Genomic DNA, 14,053 nt, shown 5'->3' on the forward strand with positions numbered 1-14,053 from the left:
TCTCCTCGTAGTCCGGTCAAAAAGACCGCCCCGAGGAGAATGACATCACTTCCTCCTTCCTGTGTAAACAATACACAGGGGAGGAAGCTTCTCATTGGCCAGGAGCGATCCAGAGGGGGTGGCCGAAAACGAACGGCCATCCCCTCATCACGGAGCGCTCCTGGACCGAATCGGACCGCCGTATCCAGCGGGAGGGGGTCCGATGGGACCCCCCACCCGCTGGAAGGCAATCACGTAGATGTACGTGATTCTGCCTGCCTGTGCCATTGTGCTGACGTACAATGGCAATACGGCGGTCCTGAAGTGGTTAATTAGTTCTGTGGACAGGTTTCCCGGGCCCCCCCTGCTGGCCAGGCCTGGTACAACAGGGCCAGTTGTACTGGCCTATCAGCGGCCCTGTTTAGGAGTGTGTGCATTTGAATGTTTGACCATTCTTTCAGAAGCACATATGTGAGGTCAGGCAGTGATGTTGGATGAGAAGGCCTGACTCACAGTCTCTGCTATAATTCATCCCAAAAGTGTTTTGTTGGCTTGAGGTCAGGACTCTGTGCAGACCAGTCATGTTCCTCCACCCCAAACTCGCTCATCCATGTCTTTTTGGACCTTGCTTTGTGCACTGGTCCAAATCATTTGTTGGAGGGGGTTATGGTTGTTTTTAGGGGTTGTGCTTGGCCCCTTAGTTCCAGTGAAGGGAACTCTTAAGGCATCAGCATGCCAAGACATTTTGGAAAATGTCATGCTCCCAACTTTGTGGGAACAGTTTGGGGATGGCCTCTTCCTAATCCTCCAACATGACTGCACACCAATGCACAAAGTCTCACCCTGAAATGCATTACCAGACGCCCTCAATTTCCTGCAGTGTGTGATATCATCCTCCTGAGTTCCAGACCTCCGGCTGTTTCCTCAATGAGCTTTGCCATTGAGTTGCAAGAGAACGATCCATCTTCAGTGCTTGTGTCCCGTGCACTTACCTGTCAAGCCCTGCTGAAGCTGATCTGTCTCCATTACATCAGATGCCGGCAGCAATCCAGACTGGAGGGATGGACACCACAGAGGCTTCTTCATATGCTTTCCATTTCTTCTTCTTCAGTCAGTGCATATAGTGCTTTTTTTACTATCCATTTTTAATAAAATCTACAACTGTACACCTAATTAGTGGGACCCTATCCTTCTCTTCTTTATTACATGAATTGACCAGCGGGATGTACCCAAGGTCATTCTTTCATAGAGGTGCTGCAGGTGAGGAAAGTGTTCATATATATATAGAACATCATAATAATATGGACTCTTGGGGCTGGTTCACACCAACCTCTGCATTACAGTGCAGCAGCTGGAGTGCAGTGCGATCCGGCTGAGCTCAGCACAGTGATGAAGAGCTGTGTTTGGTGGATTACGCTGTTTCCTTTTTTTTATATACAAACTTTATTGAGATGTTACAAAGACAACTCACAAAGTTCAATCGCTGGTGAAGCAGTGCAAAGCAGTGGATTGCCTCTCATCGTATTGCATTGATAAGAGGTAATACATGCCGAACCCTTTTCATTGCCCACACCACCAAAATACAGTGCTGTAAAACTGGGCAAATAGGAGACAAAGAATGTTGCTTTGTCCATAAGGTGGGACTGCACTGGAATAGCCGCCCAACACAGTCCCACCACATCTGATGTTAATATACCCTTATTGAGGTTGTAATGTCAGAAGGTTTTTTATGTGTGTGCAGCAGCCCCCTCAGTGCCCCTACTACTTACCTGATCTCCATCTGTGTCCAGCGATGTCTACAAGTGCCTCAGTTGTCCGGGACTCTCCCTCCTGATTGGCTTAGACACATCAGTGGCGTCATTGGCTCCCGCTGCTGTCAATAAAAGTCAGTTAGCCATTTAAGAGTGAGAGGGGGCAAGGCCCAACCATGGCTCTGGGCTTCAGTTTCCCCATAGCAAGCTGCTTACTGTGGGGGCACTCAACAGGAGGGAGGGGCCAGGAGCACAGAATAGGGACCCGAGAAGAGGAGGATCCGGGCTGCTCTGTGCAAAGCCAACTGCGCAGAGCAGGTAAGTATAACATATTTGTTATAAACATCACTTTTACAATCACTTTAAGGACATTTTTTTCTCAATTTATCATACAAGGGGTGGCATTTCTTTTTTTTTTTCTGCAATTTTTTGTTTTATAAAGCTTGTTTTTTTTTTCTATTAAAAAGATGTTGATAAAGCACTTGTGACCCACTTATTAGGGTAAAGGGTAAGTTCACCTTTTGGGAAAAAAATAAGAAATCAACATATGTCTTTAAGAAAAAAAATTGTGTTTTATTTTTTTCCCCCAAGGAGCCTGCAAAGCATTACACCCGTGATCAGTGGCTAGAGAAAAAATGGTATTTCAGTATAGGATATGTATATTAGTATTAGTATATTATTAGTATATTAGAAAATGTCCTAAAAAGTTTAAAAAATAATAATTTTATATATAAATATATATACATAGATAAATAGATATAACTAAGTTACCTTCATATGTAAAAGTTATATTAGACTAGAATACACTAGAATTATTATGTGAAATAATGAGACTTTAACATATAGTGTAAAACCTTTATTTTATAATATGTCAAATTACACATTCTGTTAACACTGGAAGGTTTCTTAAGACATTCATCAATAACTTTATATTGGATTTATAAATGAGTATAACAGAGTTGCATTTTTTAATGTCTATTTACAATAAAAATTAAATATGCCGGTTCTGACAACATTGTACTGTTTAAAATGTAAATATTAACCATTAAAGTATAGTAAGTATTACTGATCTATCTCTATGTGTAGTAATGGACACCTGTTCTGGGAGAAACCCATTGACTCTCATGACCAATGCATTAGGGACATACCTCTCCATACTTTCTACCCCAGGTAATTAACCTTCTTTTACTTTATATAATCCCAATAACCGTTATTCTATACATTTTCCCTTATCCCAATAAACATGCCACACAGGAGTTTGGAGTATAACTGGCCATAGCAGCCTTTTATTAACACTCTTCAAACCAATAACTTAAATAACTTTATTAAATATCTATATATATATATAACACTTTTTGGTAACGGCAATTTTAACGAACTCCCAGTCAGTTGGTCTTTGACGGTACCACGCTCCACCTTTTAAACATAACCTTTTACCATTACACTGCGGGACCACCTTTTAACCATACTAGGCCTCCGGCCGTTTATAAGCCTGGAGACAACCACCTACCCGCAATGCCACCAAATCCCGTATCCAGCCTACCCTTCCGCTGTGATACACCAAAAAAGGGGAGGGGCCATATCCCTATGAGCTCCCCCCCCACATTTCCATCATCTGTTTCCTTTTTTGCCCCATCAAAGACCAAGAGACACCGCCGCTACAGCTGCTATGACGACCTTCAGCACCGAACCTGCAAGAAAGAAAACACAAACAACAGAACGACCACAACACCAATGACACCTCATCACTTTTTTTTTTTTTTTTTTTTTTTTTTTTTTTTAAATTATGGGACGGGTGGGTGGGCAACTCTTTTTCTCTTCTGCGCCGCGCTGCCGTGTCAGCTCCTCCCCTTCCTTTAAATAACACTCCGCCCCCCTTCCATTCTTTTTCTCCGGCCCCACCCCATTACCTCACCTCCTTACCTTAACCCTTTCCGCTCTTCCCCTCAGCCTTCGTCATGTCCGGCCCTCCTCCCAGCCTCTGGCTTAGTTCCGTGCCTCTCTTGACCAATGCATTAGGGACATACCTCTCCATACTTTCTACCCCAGGTAATTAACCTTCTTTTACTTTATATAATCCCAATAACCGTTATTCTATACATTTTCCCTTATCCCAATAAACATGCCACACAGGAGTTTGGAGTATAACTGGCCATAGCAGCCTTTTATTAACACTCTTCAAACCAATAACTTAAATAACTTTATTAAATATCTATATATATATATAACACTTTTTGGTAACGGCAATTTTAACGAACTCCCAGTCAGTTGGTCTTTGACGGTACCACGCTCCACCTTTTAAACATAACCTTTTACCATTACACTGCGGGACCACCTTTTAACCATACTAGGCCTCCGGCCGTTTATAAGCCTGGAGACAACCACCTACCCGCAATGCCACCAAATCCCGTATCCAGCCTACCCTTCCGCTGTGATACACCAAAAAAGGGGAGGGGCCATATCCCTATGAGCTCCCCCCCCACATTTCCATCATCTGTTTCCTTTTTTGCCCCATCAAAGACCAAGAGACACCGCCACAGCCCGCAAGGATGACCCCCCTTATCCTTAAGGGCACCTCCACACCCGCAGGGCCCGTTCAATCCCATCTTGCAATCCCAACGCCCATAGATCAATGCCCACTGCCGTCAAATGGACCCCATCCCCACGAAGGTACATCCCAACATTAACCTCCAACTCCATGTGGCGCGCCACTAAACCCCCATTCCGTGTTACAAACCTCCCCAACACCTTGTTAACTTTTATTTTGGCCTTATTGAGTCTGACTACAGACCGTGCCATCCGCCATGCCGTACGTGCTACAATGTCCGACCAGACTATGACCATGTCAGGGAAATCCCTCCGAAGTGTCAAAAAATCGCACTTCACATCCGCTATGATATCCCGGGTAGACCTAAGCCCCAAATCATTCCCCCCAGCATGGATTACCAGTACATCCGGGGGCCTATCAAGCCTAGCGTACCTGTGAACTTCAGGAATGACCCTACCCCACTTCATCCCCGGGATACCCAACCACCTGATGCAAGCCTCTCTACGTGGGATCCCCAGCTGTCTTCCTTCCGGTCTGACATCTGCGCGCCGAGCCCCCCAAAAAACATATGAATGTCCGAGAATCCAGACGAGGCGTGGTAAACCTCCATCTGAAAAGACACAGACAAAAATCAACACCCTATCACACCAGCCTGAAGCACCCCCCGACCCATAAGAAACAGCCTACACCAAGTGCGGCCGCACATAGGACCTAAAACGTTTGGACTCCCATCGCCCTATCCGTTTTACCGCAGTCTCGTCCAACCCGCATCTGGCAGCCTCTGTGGCTGCCCCGATGCGGAAGGAGTGCGAAGCAAACTGCGCCCCGTCAAACCCCCCTGCCTTCAAACATTTGCGAAACACCGTAATAAATTGAAATTTGGACAGAAAACTCCCATCCCGATGCACCAGCAGCGGGCCCTCCCCTTGTGGTCGCATTTTTACGAACTCCGTCACCGCCGCCACCGGACAGATCTCCGAACCCGGCAATGCATATAACCAAACGTCCACCCCCTTACCCGACTGATCCGTTTTAGACCGGCGTAGTTTCAAACACAGGTAACCATCCCCCACTGTAACATCCTGTCCCAACAAACCCCCCCCAACAGTTTTTGCCGGGCTGACCAACTCACCCACCCGGAAGGCCCCGAAAAAGGCCAATGAAAAAGCCGTACGAAACAGGTGCGCTTCATAACCTGACGTACACAGACCCCCCAACTGCCGGCTAATCACGCCCAAAATCGCAAAAGTCACCGGCCTCCGCCCGTCCTTCTTCTGATTACCCTTCCGGTACCCCTTCAGCGCCTGACGCACCCAAAAACCTTTTGTCGCATCCATTTCGCCCCGCAACTTAAACCAGAAAGCCAGAGCCGCCAGCTTCCGTTCAATCCCAGAAACCGACCCCAACCCTTCCATCTGTCTGACCACAAAGTACAAAACTAACAAACCACTGTCCGCCCCCACGTCCCCCAGCTCGGCATCCGCCAGCCGTAAAAATTCCAGCCACTCACCCCAAACTCGACTATATGCTGACCAAGTCGATTCGCTCACCGACCTCCTGATCCATCCCGCGGCGATCCCGAAGCAATGGTCCAAAGCCGCTCCGGGCAGGGGACCCCCTCTTCTGCCGCTCCCGGCGCCAAGTCCCGAAACCTCTGCCACTGAAAGCGAGACAAGGCATCGGCCAGGTTATTATCCACCCCCGGAACGTGCACGGCATACAACAATATGTTCATCTGCAGGCACCGCAGCACCAGATGACGCAGCAACCTAATCACCGGAGGAGAAGAACCCGACATCCGATTAACCACCTGCACGACTCCCATATTGTCACAATTCAACCGAATCTTCAGATCCCGGCAGGACCCACCCCACAATTCCAATGCCACTACCACCGGAAACAGTTCCAGCAGCACCAGGTTCTTAGTCAACCCTTCCTCAACCCAAGTCTGTGGCCAGGCCGTGGCACTCCACTGACCCTGAAAATACGCCCCATAGCCCGTCGACCCCGCCGCATCCGTCACCAGCTCCAGGTCGAAATTACTCACCGGCCCATCCATCCACACGGAACGTCCATTGTAGTCCTCCAAAAACGTGTGCCAGACCCGCAAATCCTCCCTATGTTCCCCCGTCAACCGCACGAAGTGAGTCGGACTTGAGACTCCCGCCGTGGCCGCCGACAGCCGTCGGCAAAAAACCCTCCCCATGGGGATGATGCGGCAAGCGAAATTGAGCTTGCCCAAAACCGACTGCAGCCTCCGGAGCTGCACTTTACGCACCCCCAGCAGCTCCCTAATCGCTAGCCGGAGTCCCTCCACCTTGTCCCTCGGTAGCCGGCACTCCATGGCGACCGTATCCAGCTCGATGCCCAAAAAACTCAACACCGTCACCGGCCCTTCCGTCTTGTCCGGTGCTAGAGGGACCCCGAACTTCTCCGCAACGTGCTGCAACGTGGCCAAAAGGATCGCACACACATTGGAAGCCGGAGGACCCACCACCAGGAAGTCATCCAAATAATGGATAACTGAACCCCACCCGGATAAGTCCCGCACTACCCATTCCAGGAAAGAGCTAAAAAGCTCAAACAGGGCACAGGAAATGGAGCATCCCATGGGCAGGCATCTATCCACGTAAAAACGATCCCGCCAACAGCACCCCAGCAAACGGAAACAATCCGGATGCACCGGCAGCAACCGAAAGGCTGACTCAATGTCCGATTTGGCCATGAGCGCCCCCCTCCCAAAATGGCGCACCCAACCCACCGCCGCGTCAAAGGAAGTATAGGACACCGTGCAAGCCTCCGGGTCAATCGCGTCATTCACGGAGCCGCCTCTCGGGAACGAAAGGTGGTGAATAAGCCGAAACTTGTTGGGTTCCTTCTTAGGCACCACCCCCAACGGGGACACCACCAGATCCGCCAACGGGCGATCTAAGAAAGGGCCACTCATCCTCCCCAGCGCAACCTCCTTAGCCAATTTCGCGGAAACTACCCCCCGGATGCAACAGCGCGGAACGCAAGTTCCGCGCCATCGGCGGCACCCCAGCCATGGAACACGGAATTTTGAAACCCACAGAAAACCCCTCCCCCAACACTCTCGCCGCCTCCCTATTCGGGTACCTATTTAGGAAAGGTTGCATCCTTTCCACCCTCACCGGCGTTGTCCCTCTTAAATGCAGCGTCAGCCCCGCGCTTACCCCGTTTGAAGCACCGGGACAGGGCGTGGCTCCCGCCACAGCCGGAACACTCATGCCGGAAACGACAGGACCCGCCAAACTTGCAAGACCCTTCGTTGAATTGCCAGCACACTCCAAACTTCTTACCGGCTTGCTGTCCAGAGGCGGGGGTACCCCCGCCCCCCCCCTGAAAAAACTGCGACGGAGCCCGTGCCGACGACATCAACCGCATCCACAGGCTGATATCCTTGTGATCCCACCTGATATCCGGCCGAACCGCCCTCCTCTGCCTAAATTGCTCGTCGTACCGCAGCCACGCCGAGCCCCCGTATACCCTATGTGCCTCCCCAATGGCGTCCATGTAGCAGAAGAGAGCCGAGCAGTGTTCCGGAGATTTTTCCCCTATCACGCTGGCCATGATGGCGAACGCCTGCAGCCAGTTTGCGAACGTCCGCGGTATAAGCCTATACCGCCTCTTCTCCTCGTCGTCCTTCTTAGAGTCGTCCGGCTTCACCCTATCCAAATTAAACTTTTCGAGGGGAAGCAAGGAAAATATCTCCACATACTCACCCTTGACGATCTTATCCCGCACTTCCTGCTTCAGATGCGCGCCCAGTGGCCCTTCATAGCACACATACACCTCGCACTTCGCAGCGTCCGCTATCCTGACCACATCAACCCTGGGCGCCGCTGCCTCCCCCTTCTTTTCTGCCCCAGCCGTACTTACCGCAGCGTCCCCCGTCGTCGATACCGCCACCGGCACTACCACCGGCGGGGCCGTTGTAACGGGCGTGGAGCCTTCCTCCAGCGGAGTTCCCACTGCTCGCGGCGCTTCTTGCCGCGCACCCGTCCCCCCCGGGGCCTCCAGTCCCCCTGGGGACCCCAGCACCCCACTCAGCCCGGGACTTCCCAAACCGCCCCCCGGTGTCAGTGACCCCAGCCCCAAGTGCCCCCCCGGGCCCCCAACCCACGGAGCCGCCCCCGGGTGAACCCCCGCGGCCCCGGCCGCAAACCGTTGAAGCAGCACCTGCAGCCCCCCCAATAAGGAGTGTAGTGGATCCTGTGACCCGCCGGCGTCGGGCCTACAGCCCGTCCCCAACGGGCCCACTGTGTCCCGCACAACGCCACCCCCAGAAACCCGCACATCTCCCCCATCAATCCCACACAAATCAGCATTAACAGTAATAGGAGAGAGAGTGAAAGCCTTACCTGGCTGCCTGGGTCTGCTCCCGTCAGCCGCCTCCCCGGATGCTCCAGCCGCCGCAACGCCGTCCCGGATCTCCTCCTCTGAGCCCGACAGCTCACCTTCGGATCGCTCACCTGCCGTGGGTAGCAGAGGCGCCGTCAGCCCACTGGGCGGCTCCACCCCAGCGGCCGCAGATCGACCACTGCTCGTCGTAGCCCGCTCGCCGTCATCGGTCCTCCCCCTGGCTCCGCTCCGCGTGGCCGCCGCCGCCATCGGTCTCCTCACCGGTCCGACAGCCCTCCCCCGCTCATCCTCCGCCACTCTTCTCCCAACCGACCGTCCGGACCTGCCCGCAGCGTCTGGTAGCTGGCGCACAGGCGTTACACTGCTCCTCCTCCGCTGAGTCCCCCCATGTGGCGAAGGCGCCACGCTTCCTTGAGGGACCGCCGTCCCCTCCTGCACTGCCCTCGCTGGCGGGGAGCTGGCCACTTCCGACCCTCCAGCCCGACTCCCCGAGCCCCGCCAATGAGGAGGATTCCGCCCGGACCCCCCTGGCCTTGAGGTGCCCAAACGTTTTGCCGGGGGGGCCGGCGGGTCCGTCACCGGGCTCCTAGGGTGGCGCTGGGCTCTAGTAGAGGGGCCAGGGGAAAAACGTTCCGGCGGCCGAGACCGCCGAGCGCGTGGAGTAGTCTCCCCCCCTGCTCCCGGCCCCCCCACCGCCGAATCCGTGATGGCCGCCACCTGACTCTGCAGCCAGTCTGTCCCACGTGATGCCGCTGCGGCCCGCAGCCGATCGAATAGAGCGTCCAAACCCTCCATCCCGACCTGGATTCCTCCCCGCCTCGTGGCACAAAAACCCACCCGCCGTACCGGACAGTCCACCGTGTACCCACCCCCCCTTTGCCGCTTCGCGCCTACCGCACTAGCACCTGAGCACGGAGCAGGTCCTCACTCTGCAACTCTTTTTCTCTTCTGCGCCGCGCTGCCGTGTCAGCTCCTCCCCTTCCTTTAAATAACACTCCGCCCCCCCTTCCATTCTTTTTCTCCGGCCCCACCCCATTACCTCACCTCCTTACCTTAACCCTTTCCGCTCTTCCCCTCAGCCTTCGTCATGTCCGGCCCTCCTCCCAGCCTCTGGCTTAGTTCCGTGCCTCTCTTTACTGACCCCCTTTTAGAAATCCTCTTTCTGGCTGCCATAGTTTGGAGTCCCTGACACAGAACAAATGAGAAATACATATCTGGGACTTGTTCTTGTTCAGGGAGTCTGTATGAAAGCCAGCAGAGTAACATGACATGAGGTCACTAATATCTGAATCTATATCTCTAAATACAGATGTCCCCAATATTCCTAATTACCAATATATAAAGGTCTATTTTTTTATCCAGCATTTTAATGTCAGTGATTAACATGAATGGCAGCAATACATCACAGATTTCCTCCCTGGTGTGTCAATCTACTCCCCCTCCCCCTCCCCCTTAGCCCCGCCCCTCCACTAGTCATGGCGGCCATCTTTTAACAGTCACTGAGAGTTTCCAGGCATTAAACCCTGACAACTAACAGAAAAGTTCTCACTATTTGTGATCATTCCTATCAGAAAACATGTATATTACTGCAAATGAGTGGATTACAATAAATTCTCCCATGTATTACACTTCAGGTGTCACTTAAACATAATATACATGATTTCTGGCTGCCTAACCTGTCTCCATGGCTACCTGACTGCACTGAGTGACCCCTAAATCTACCTAAATGTACACTAAATGTCATTCCTGTATCCCAAATGGTATATATTAGAGTGTAAGCTCCTAGTGTGAAGTGTATATAGTGTGTAAGCTCCTAGTGTGAAGAGTACATGTCTGTATACAACTTACCATCATGGGCGTCCGCAGCAGGGGGCAAGGGGGGTCAAGTGCCCCCCCTGGAATCCCCAAGGTGCTGCCACTGCCGCCGCCGCCGCCATGCTGCACCACTTTTTTTTTTTTGAGTCCGCTCTCCGCTCCTGTGTATCACAGCGCTGGATGGCTGTGTTCGGCGGCCGCTCTGTAACACAGTCCCGCCCCCCCCCAGACCGGCTCATGTGATAGTAGAGAGAATCAACGCTCCGCCTATCACATGAGCCGGTCTGGGGGGGGGCGGAACTGTGTTATAGAGCGGCCGCCGAACACAGCCATCCAGCGCTGTGATACACAGGAGTAGATGCCCATCCTGTGCTACAGTGCCTGGATAGGAGGTTCGAGGGGGCTGCAGTGCTCTCCTCCACCACCGCACTCTCCTGCCCCCCCTGCTCTTCTCTTCCACCCCCGCACTCTCCTGACCCCGTGCTCTCCTCCACCACCACACTCTCCTGACCCCCCCCTGCTCTCTTCCACCACCGCACTCTCCTGCCCCCCCCCCAGTGCTCTTCTCCTCCACCACCGCACTCTCCTGCCCCCAGTGCTCTTCTCCTCCACCACCACACTCTCCTGCCCCCCCCGCTCTCTTCCACCACTGCACTCTCCTGCCCCCCCCAGTGCTCTTCTCTTCCACCACCGCACTCTCCTGCCCCCCAGTGCTCTCCGCCACCGCTGCACTCTCCTGCCCCCCCAGTGCTCTTCTCTTCCACCACCGCACTCTCCTGCCCCCCCAGTGCTCTCCTCCACCACCGCACTTTCCTGCCCCCCCAGTGCTCTCCTCCACCACCGCACTCTCCTGACCCCCCCAGTGCTCTCCTCCACCACCGCACTCTCCTGCCCCCCCCAGTGCTCTCCTCCACCACCGCACTCTCCTGCCCCCCCCCCCCAGTGCTCTCCTCCACCACCGCACTCTCCTGCCCCCCCAGTGCTCTCCTCCACCACCGCACTCTCCTGCCCCCCTCCAGTGCCCTCCTCCACCACCACACTCTCCTGCCTCCCCCCAGTGCTCTTCTCCACCGCCACACTCTCCTGCCCCCCCCAGTGGTCTCCATCACCACCACACTCTCCTGCCCCCCCCAGTGCTCTCCTCCACCACCACCACACTCTCCTGCCCCCCCCCCCAGTTTTCTCCTCCCCTGTTCTTGCTGCTCTCCAGCTCTCCCCATCCTTCTCTAGCCACCATCCCAGTGCTTTCCCCCCCAGTGCTCTCCGCCCCTGTTCCCCCCAGTGCTCTCCCCCCCCCGTGCCCTTCACTCCCCCCAGTGCTCTCCCCCAGTGCTCTCCTCTCTCCCCAGTGCTCTCCCCCCCGTGCCCTTCACTCCCCCCAGTGCTCTCCCCCAGTGCTCTCCTCTCTCCCCCTGTTCTTTCCCCTCCAGTGCTCTCCCCTCAGTGCTCTCCCCTCCCCCCAATGCTCCCCCCCTGTTCTTTCCCCCCCAGTGCTCTTCAGCTCTCCCCATCACTCTCTAGCCCCCACCCCAGTGCTCTCAAGCCCTCCTTACTCCCCACCCCTGTTCTATCTGTCCCCCTGGTGCTCTCCAGCCCCCCCCCCCCAGTGCTCTCTACCCTCCGTGCTCTCCACCCCTGTTCTTTTTGGCTCCCCCTTAGCACCCTCCACTCCCCACCCCTGTACTCTCCTCTCCCCCTGCATTTTGCGCCCACCCATGTGCTCTCCACCCCCCATAGTGCTCTCCAGTCCCCCGTGCTTTCCACCCCTGTTCTTTCTGGCCCCCACTGGTGCTCTCAAGCTCCCCCCCATTGCACTCCCACACTCTTAGCCCCCCCAGTGCTCTCAGCCTACCGTGCTCTCTACCCCTGTTCTTGTTGGCCCCCCCAGTGCTCTCAAGTTCCCCCCAAGCGCTCTCCGCTCCCCACCCCTGTGATCTCCACTCCCCCTCACTCTTTGCCCCCACCCATGTGTTCTCCAACCCCGCCAGTACTCTTTGCTCCCCCTTCTCTCCAACTCCCACTCAGTGCTCTCCACTTCCCCAGGACTAGAGGGCAGGCTGACTGGGGCCAGAAAATGAGGACGGCTGAAGGTGCAAGTGGCCAGGGACCACTCCATCTCACAGCAGACAGATCCTCTGGAAGGAGCACCGTCCCCATCCAAAACGAGAACAGACCCTGCCTGCTGCTGCCCATCATGGATATCCTGCTGGCATGCAAGGTACTGTACCGAGCATCAACAACACACCTTCCCACAGACAGGGACTGCAGACTGGGACATGGGGCACAGGAGGGGCTGCAATGATGTGCACAGTGAGACTGCATTCACGGCACAGTAAAGCTGCATTTGATAGACACAGTGAGGCTGCATTTGATGGACACAGTGAGGCTGCATTTCATAGTTTCATAGTTAGTAAGGTTGAATAAAGACACCAGTCCATCCAGTTCAACCTGAGTGTCTACAATTGTCCCTATCCCTGTATATTACACACTCACATTGGTCCCTACCCTCAAGGAGCCCACAATCCAAGGTCCCCATTCATACACTAGGGCCAATTTTGGACAGAAGCCAGTTAATCTACCTCCATGTCTTTGGTTTGTGGGAGGAAACCGGAGTACCTGGCGGAAACCCACGCAGGCACAGGGAGAACATGCAAACTCCAGGCAGGTATAGTCATGGTTGAGATTTGAACCACTGACCCTTCTTACTGCTAGGTGAGCGTGCTACCCACTACACCACTGTGCCGCCCAAATTTGAAGGGCACAGTGAGGCTGCATTTGGTGGGCACAGTGAGGCTGCATTTGGTGGGCACAGTGAGGCTGAATTTGATGGGCACTGGTGAGGCTGCATTGAGCTCTTGCATCAAGTCTGCAGTCTCTGTCCATCTCCTGTAGCATGTCTGCAGTCTCTGAGGGAGTCTGGAGAGGAGTCAAAAGTGGGAGCACCGCCGGGATGGGGGTCATGGGGAAGTCAGACTTGTGTGGACTCTGGATAGGAGACTATAGGTTAAAACCTCCAAGCTGGAGCCGACTGACTGAGCCCTGCACAGTGCACCTGAGAGGAGGTCAATGAAAGCACCGCCAGGCCAGTCGGGGGTCACTGATGTAAGGGGGGAGTGAATATGATAATGTAAGGGGCACTGATCTAAAGGGTTTCCTCCTTATATTAGTAACCCACCCCCCTTACCTTAGAGTATTCTTTCTGCAGAAGGTGGTTCCCCCCCCCCCCACGTTCTGAGTTTCTGGGGTCCCCATTGATGATTGATCACTTACCACTATTAACTGGAATTTGAATATATATATATATATATATATATATATATATATATATAATATATATATATATATAAAGCCCTATGTGATTTCATATCTATATCTAATACTCTCTTCATCAAATGTGCTTTAAAATGTATGGTTTTTCCCTTTCATGAACAAGAAAATAATGACATTATGCTGTTGGGCTGGTATAATAATGCTGTGAGGCTGGTATGAAATTTTTTCCAGGGCTGGTTTTTGAAAGCATGGGCGTCCGCAAGGTTACTCAGGTGGCTGCGTACCATGCACATATAGCCTAGAGAAT

The 14,053-nt window shown here is 53.5% G+C and overlaps 1 protein-coding gene across 1 annotated transcript; it reads right to left on the bottom strand.

The window, feature by feature from the left end:
• Window positions 1-4,871: 4,871 nt before the first annotated feature.
• LOC143963469 (integrase/recombinase xerD homolog) lies at window positions 4,872-8,920 on the bottom strand. The gene is made up of 2 exons (XM_077473104.1): window positions 8,661-8,920; window positions 4,872-5,938 (listed from the first exon to the last, which is right to left on the bottom strand). The coding sequence occupies exons 1-2, from the start codon at window positions 8,908-8,910 to the stop codon at window positions 4,962-4,964; spliced, it is 1,227 nt and encodes a 408-aa protein (XP_077329230.1). The 5' UTR covers window positions 8,911-8,920; the 3' UTR covers window positions 4,872-4,961.
• Window positions 8,921-14,053: the final 5,133 nt, after the last annotated feature.

This window comes from Lithobates pipiens, unplaced genomic scaffold, assembly GCF_037356315.1.
Source record: "Lithobates pipiens isolate NorthernLeopardFrog02 unplaced genomic scaffold, aLitPip1_a1.2 Scaffold_8, whole genome shotgun sequence".
In the NCBI taxonomy this organism is placed as follows: Eukaryota; Metazoa; Chordata; class Amphibia; order Anura; family Ranidae; genus Lithobates; species Lithobates pipiens.

What these genes read in the sequence shown, in the direction of transcription:
- LOC143963469 (XM_077473104.1), bottom strand. Translation starts at nt 8,910, where the DNA reads ATGGCGGCGGCGGCCACGCGGAGCGGAGCCAGGGGGAGGACCGATGAC. An exon ending in GAGCAGACCCAGGCAGCCAG is followed by an intron (nt 5,939 to 8,660) that starts GTAAGGCTTTCA and finishes TCTCGCTTTCAG; the next exon opens with TGGCAGAGGTTTCGGGACTT.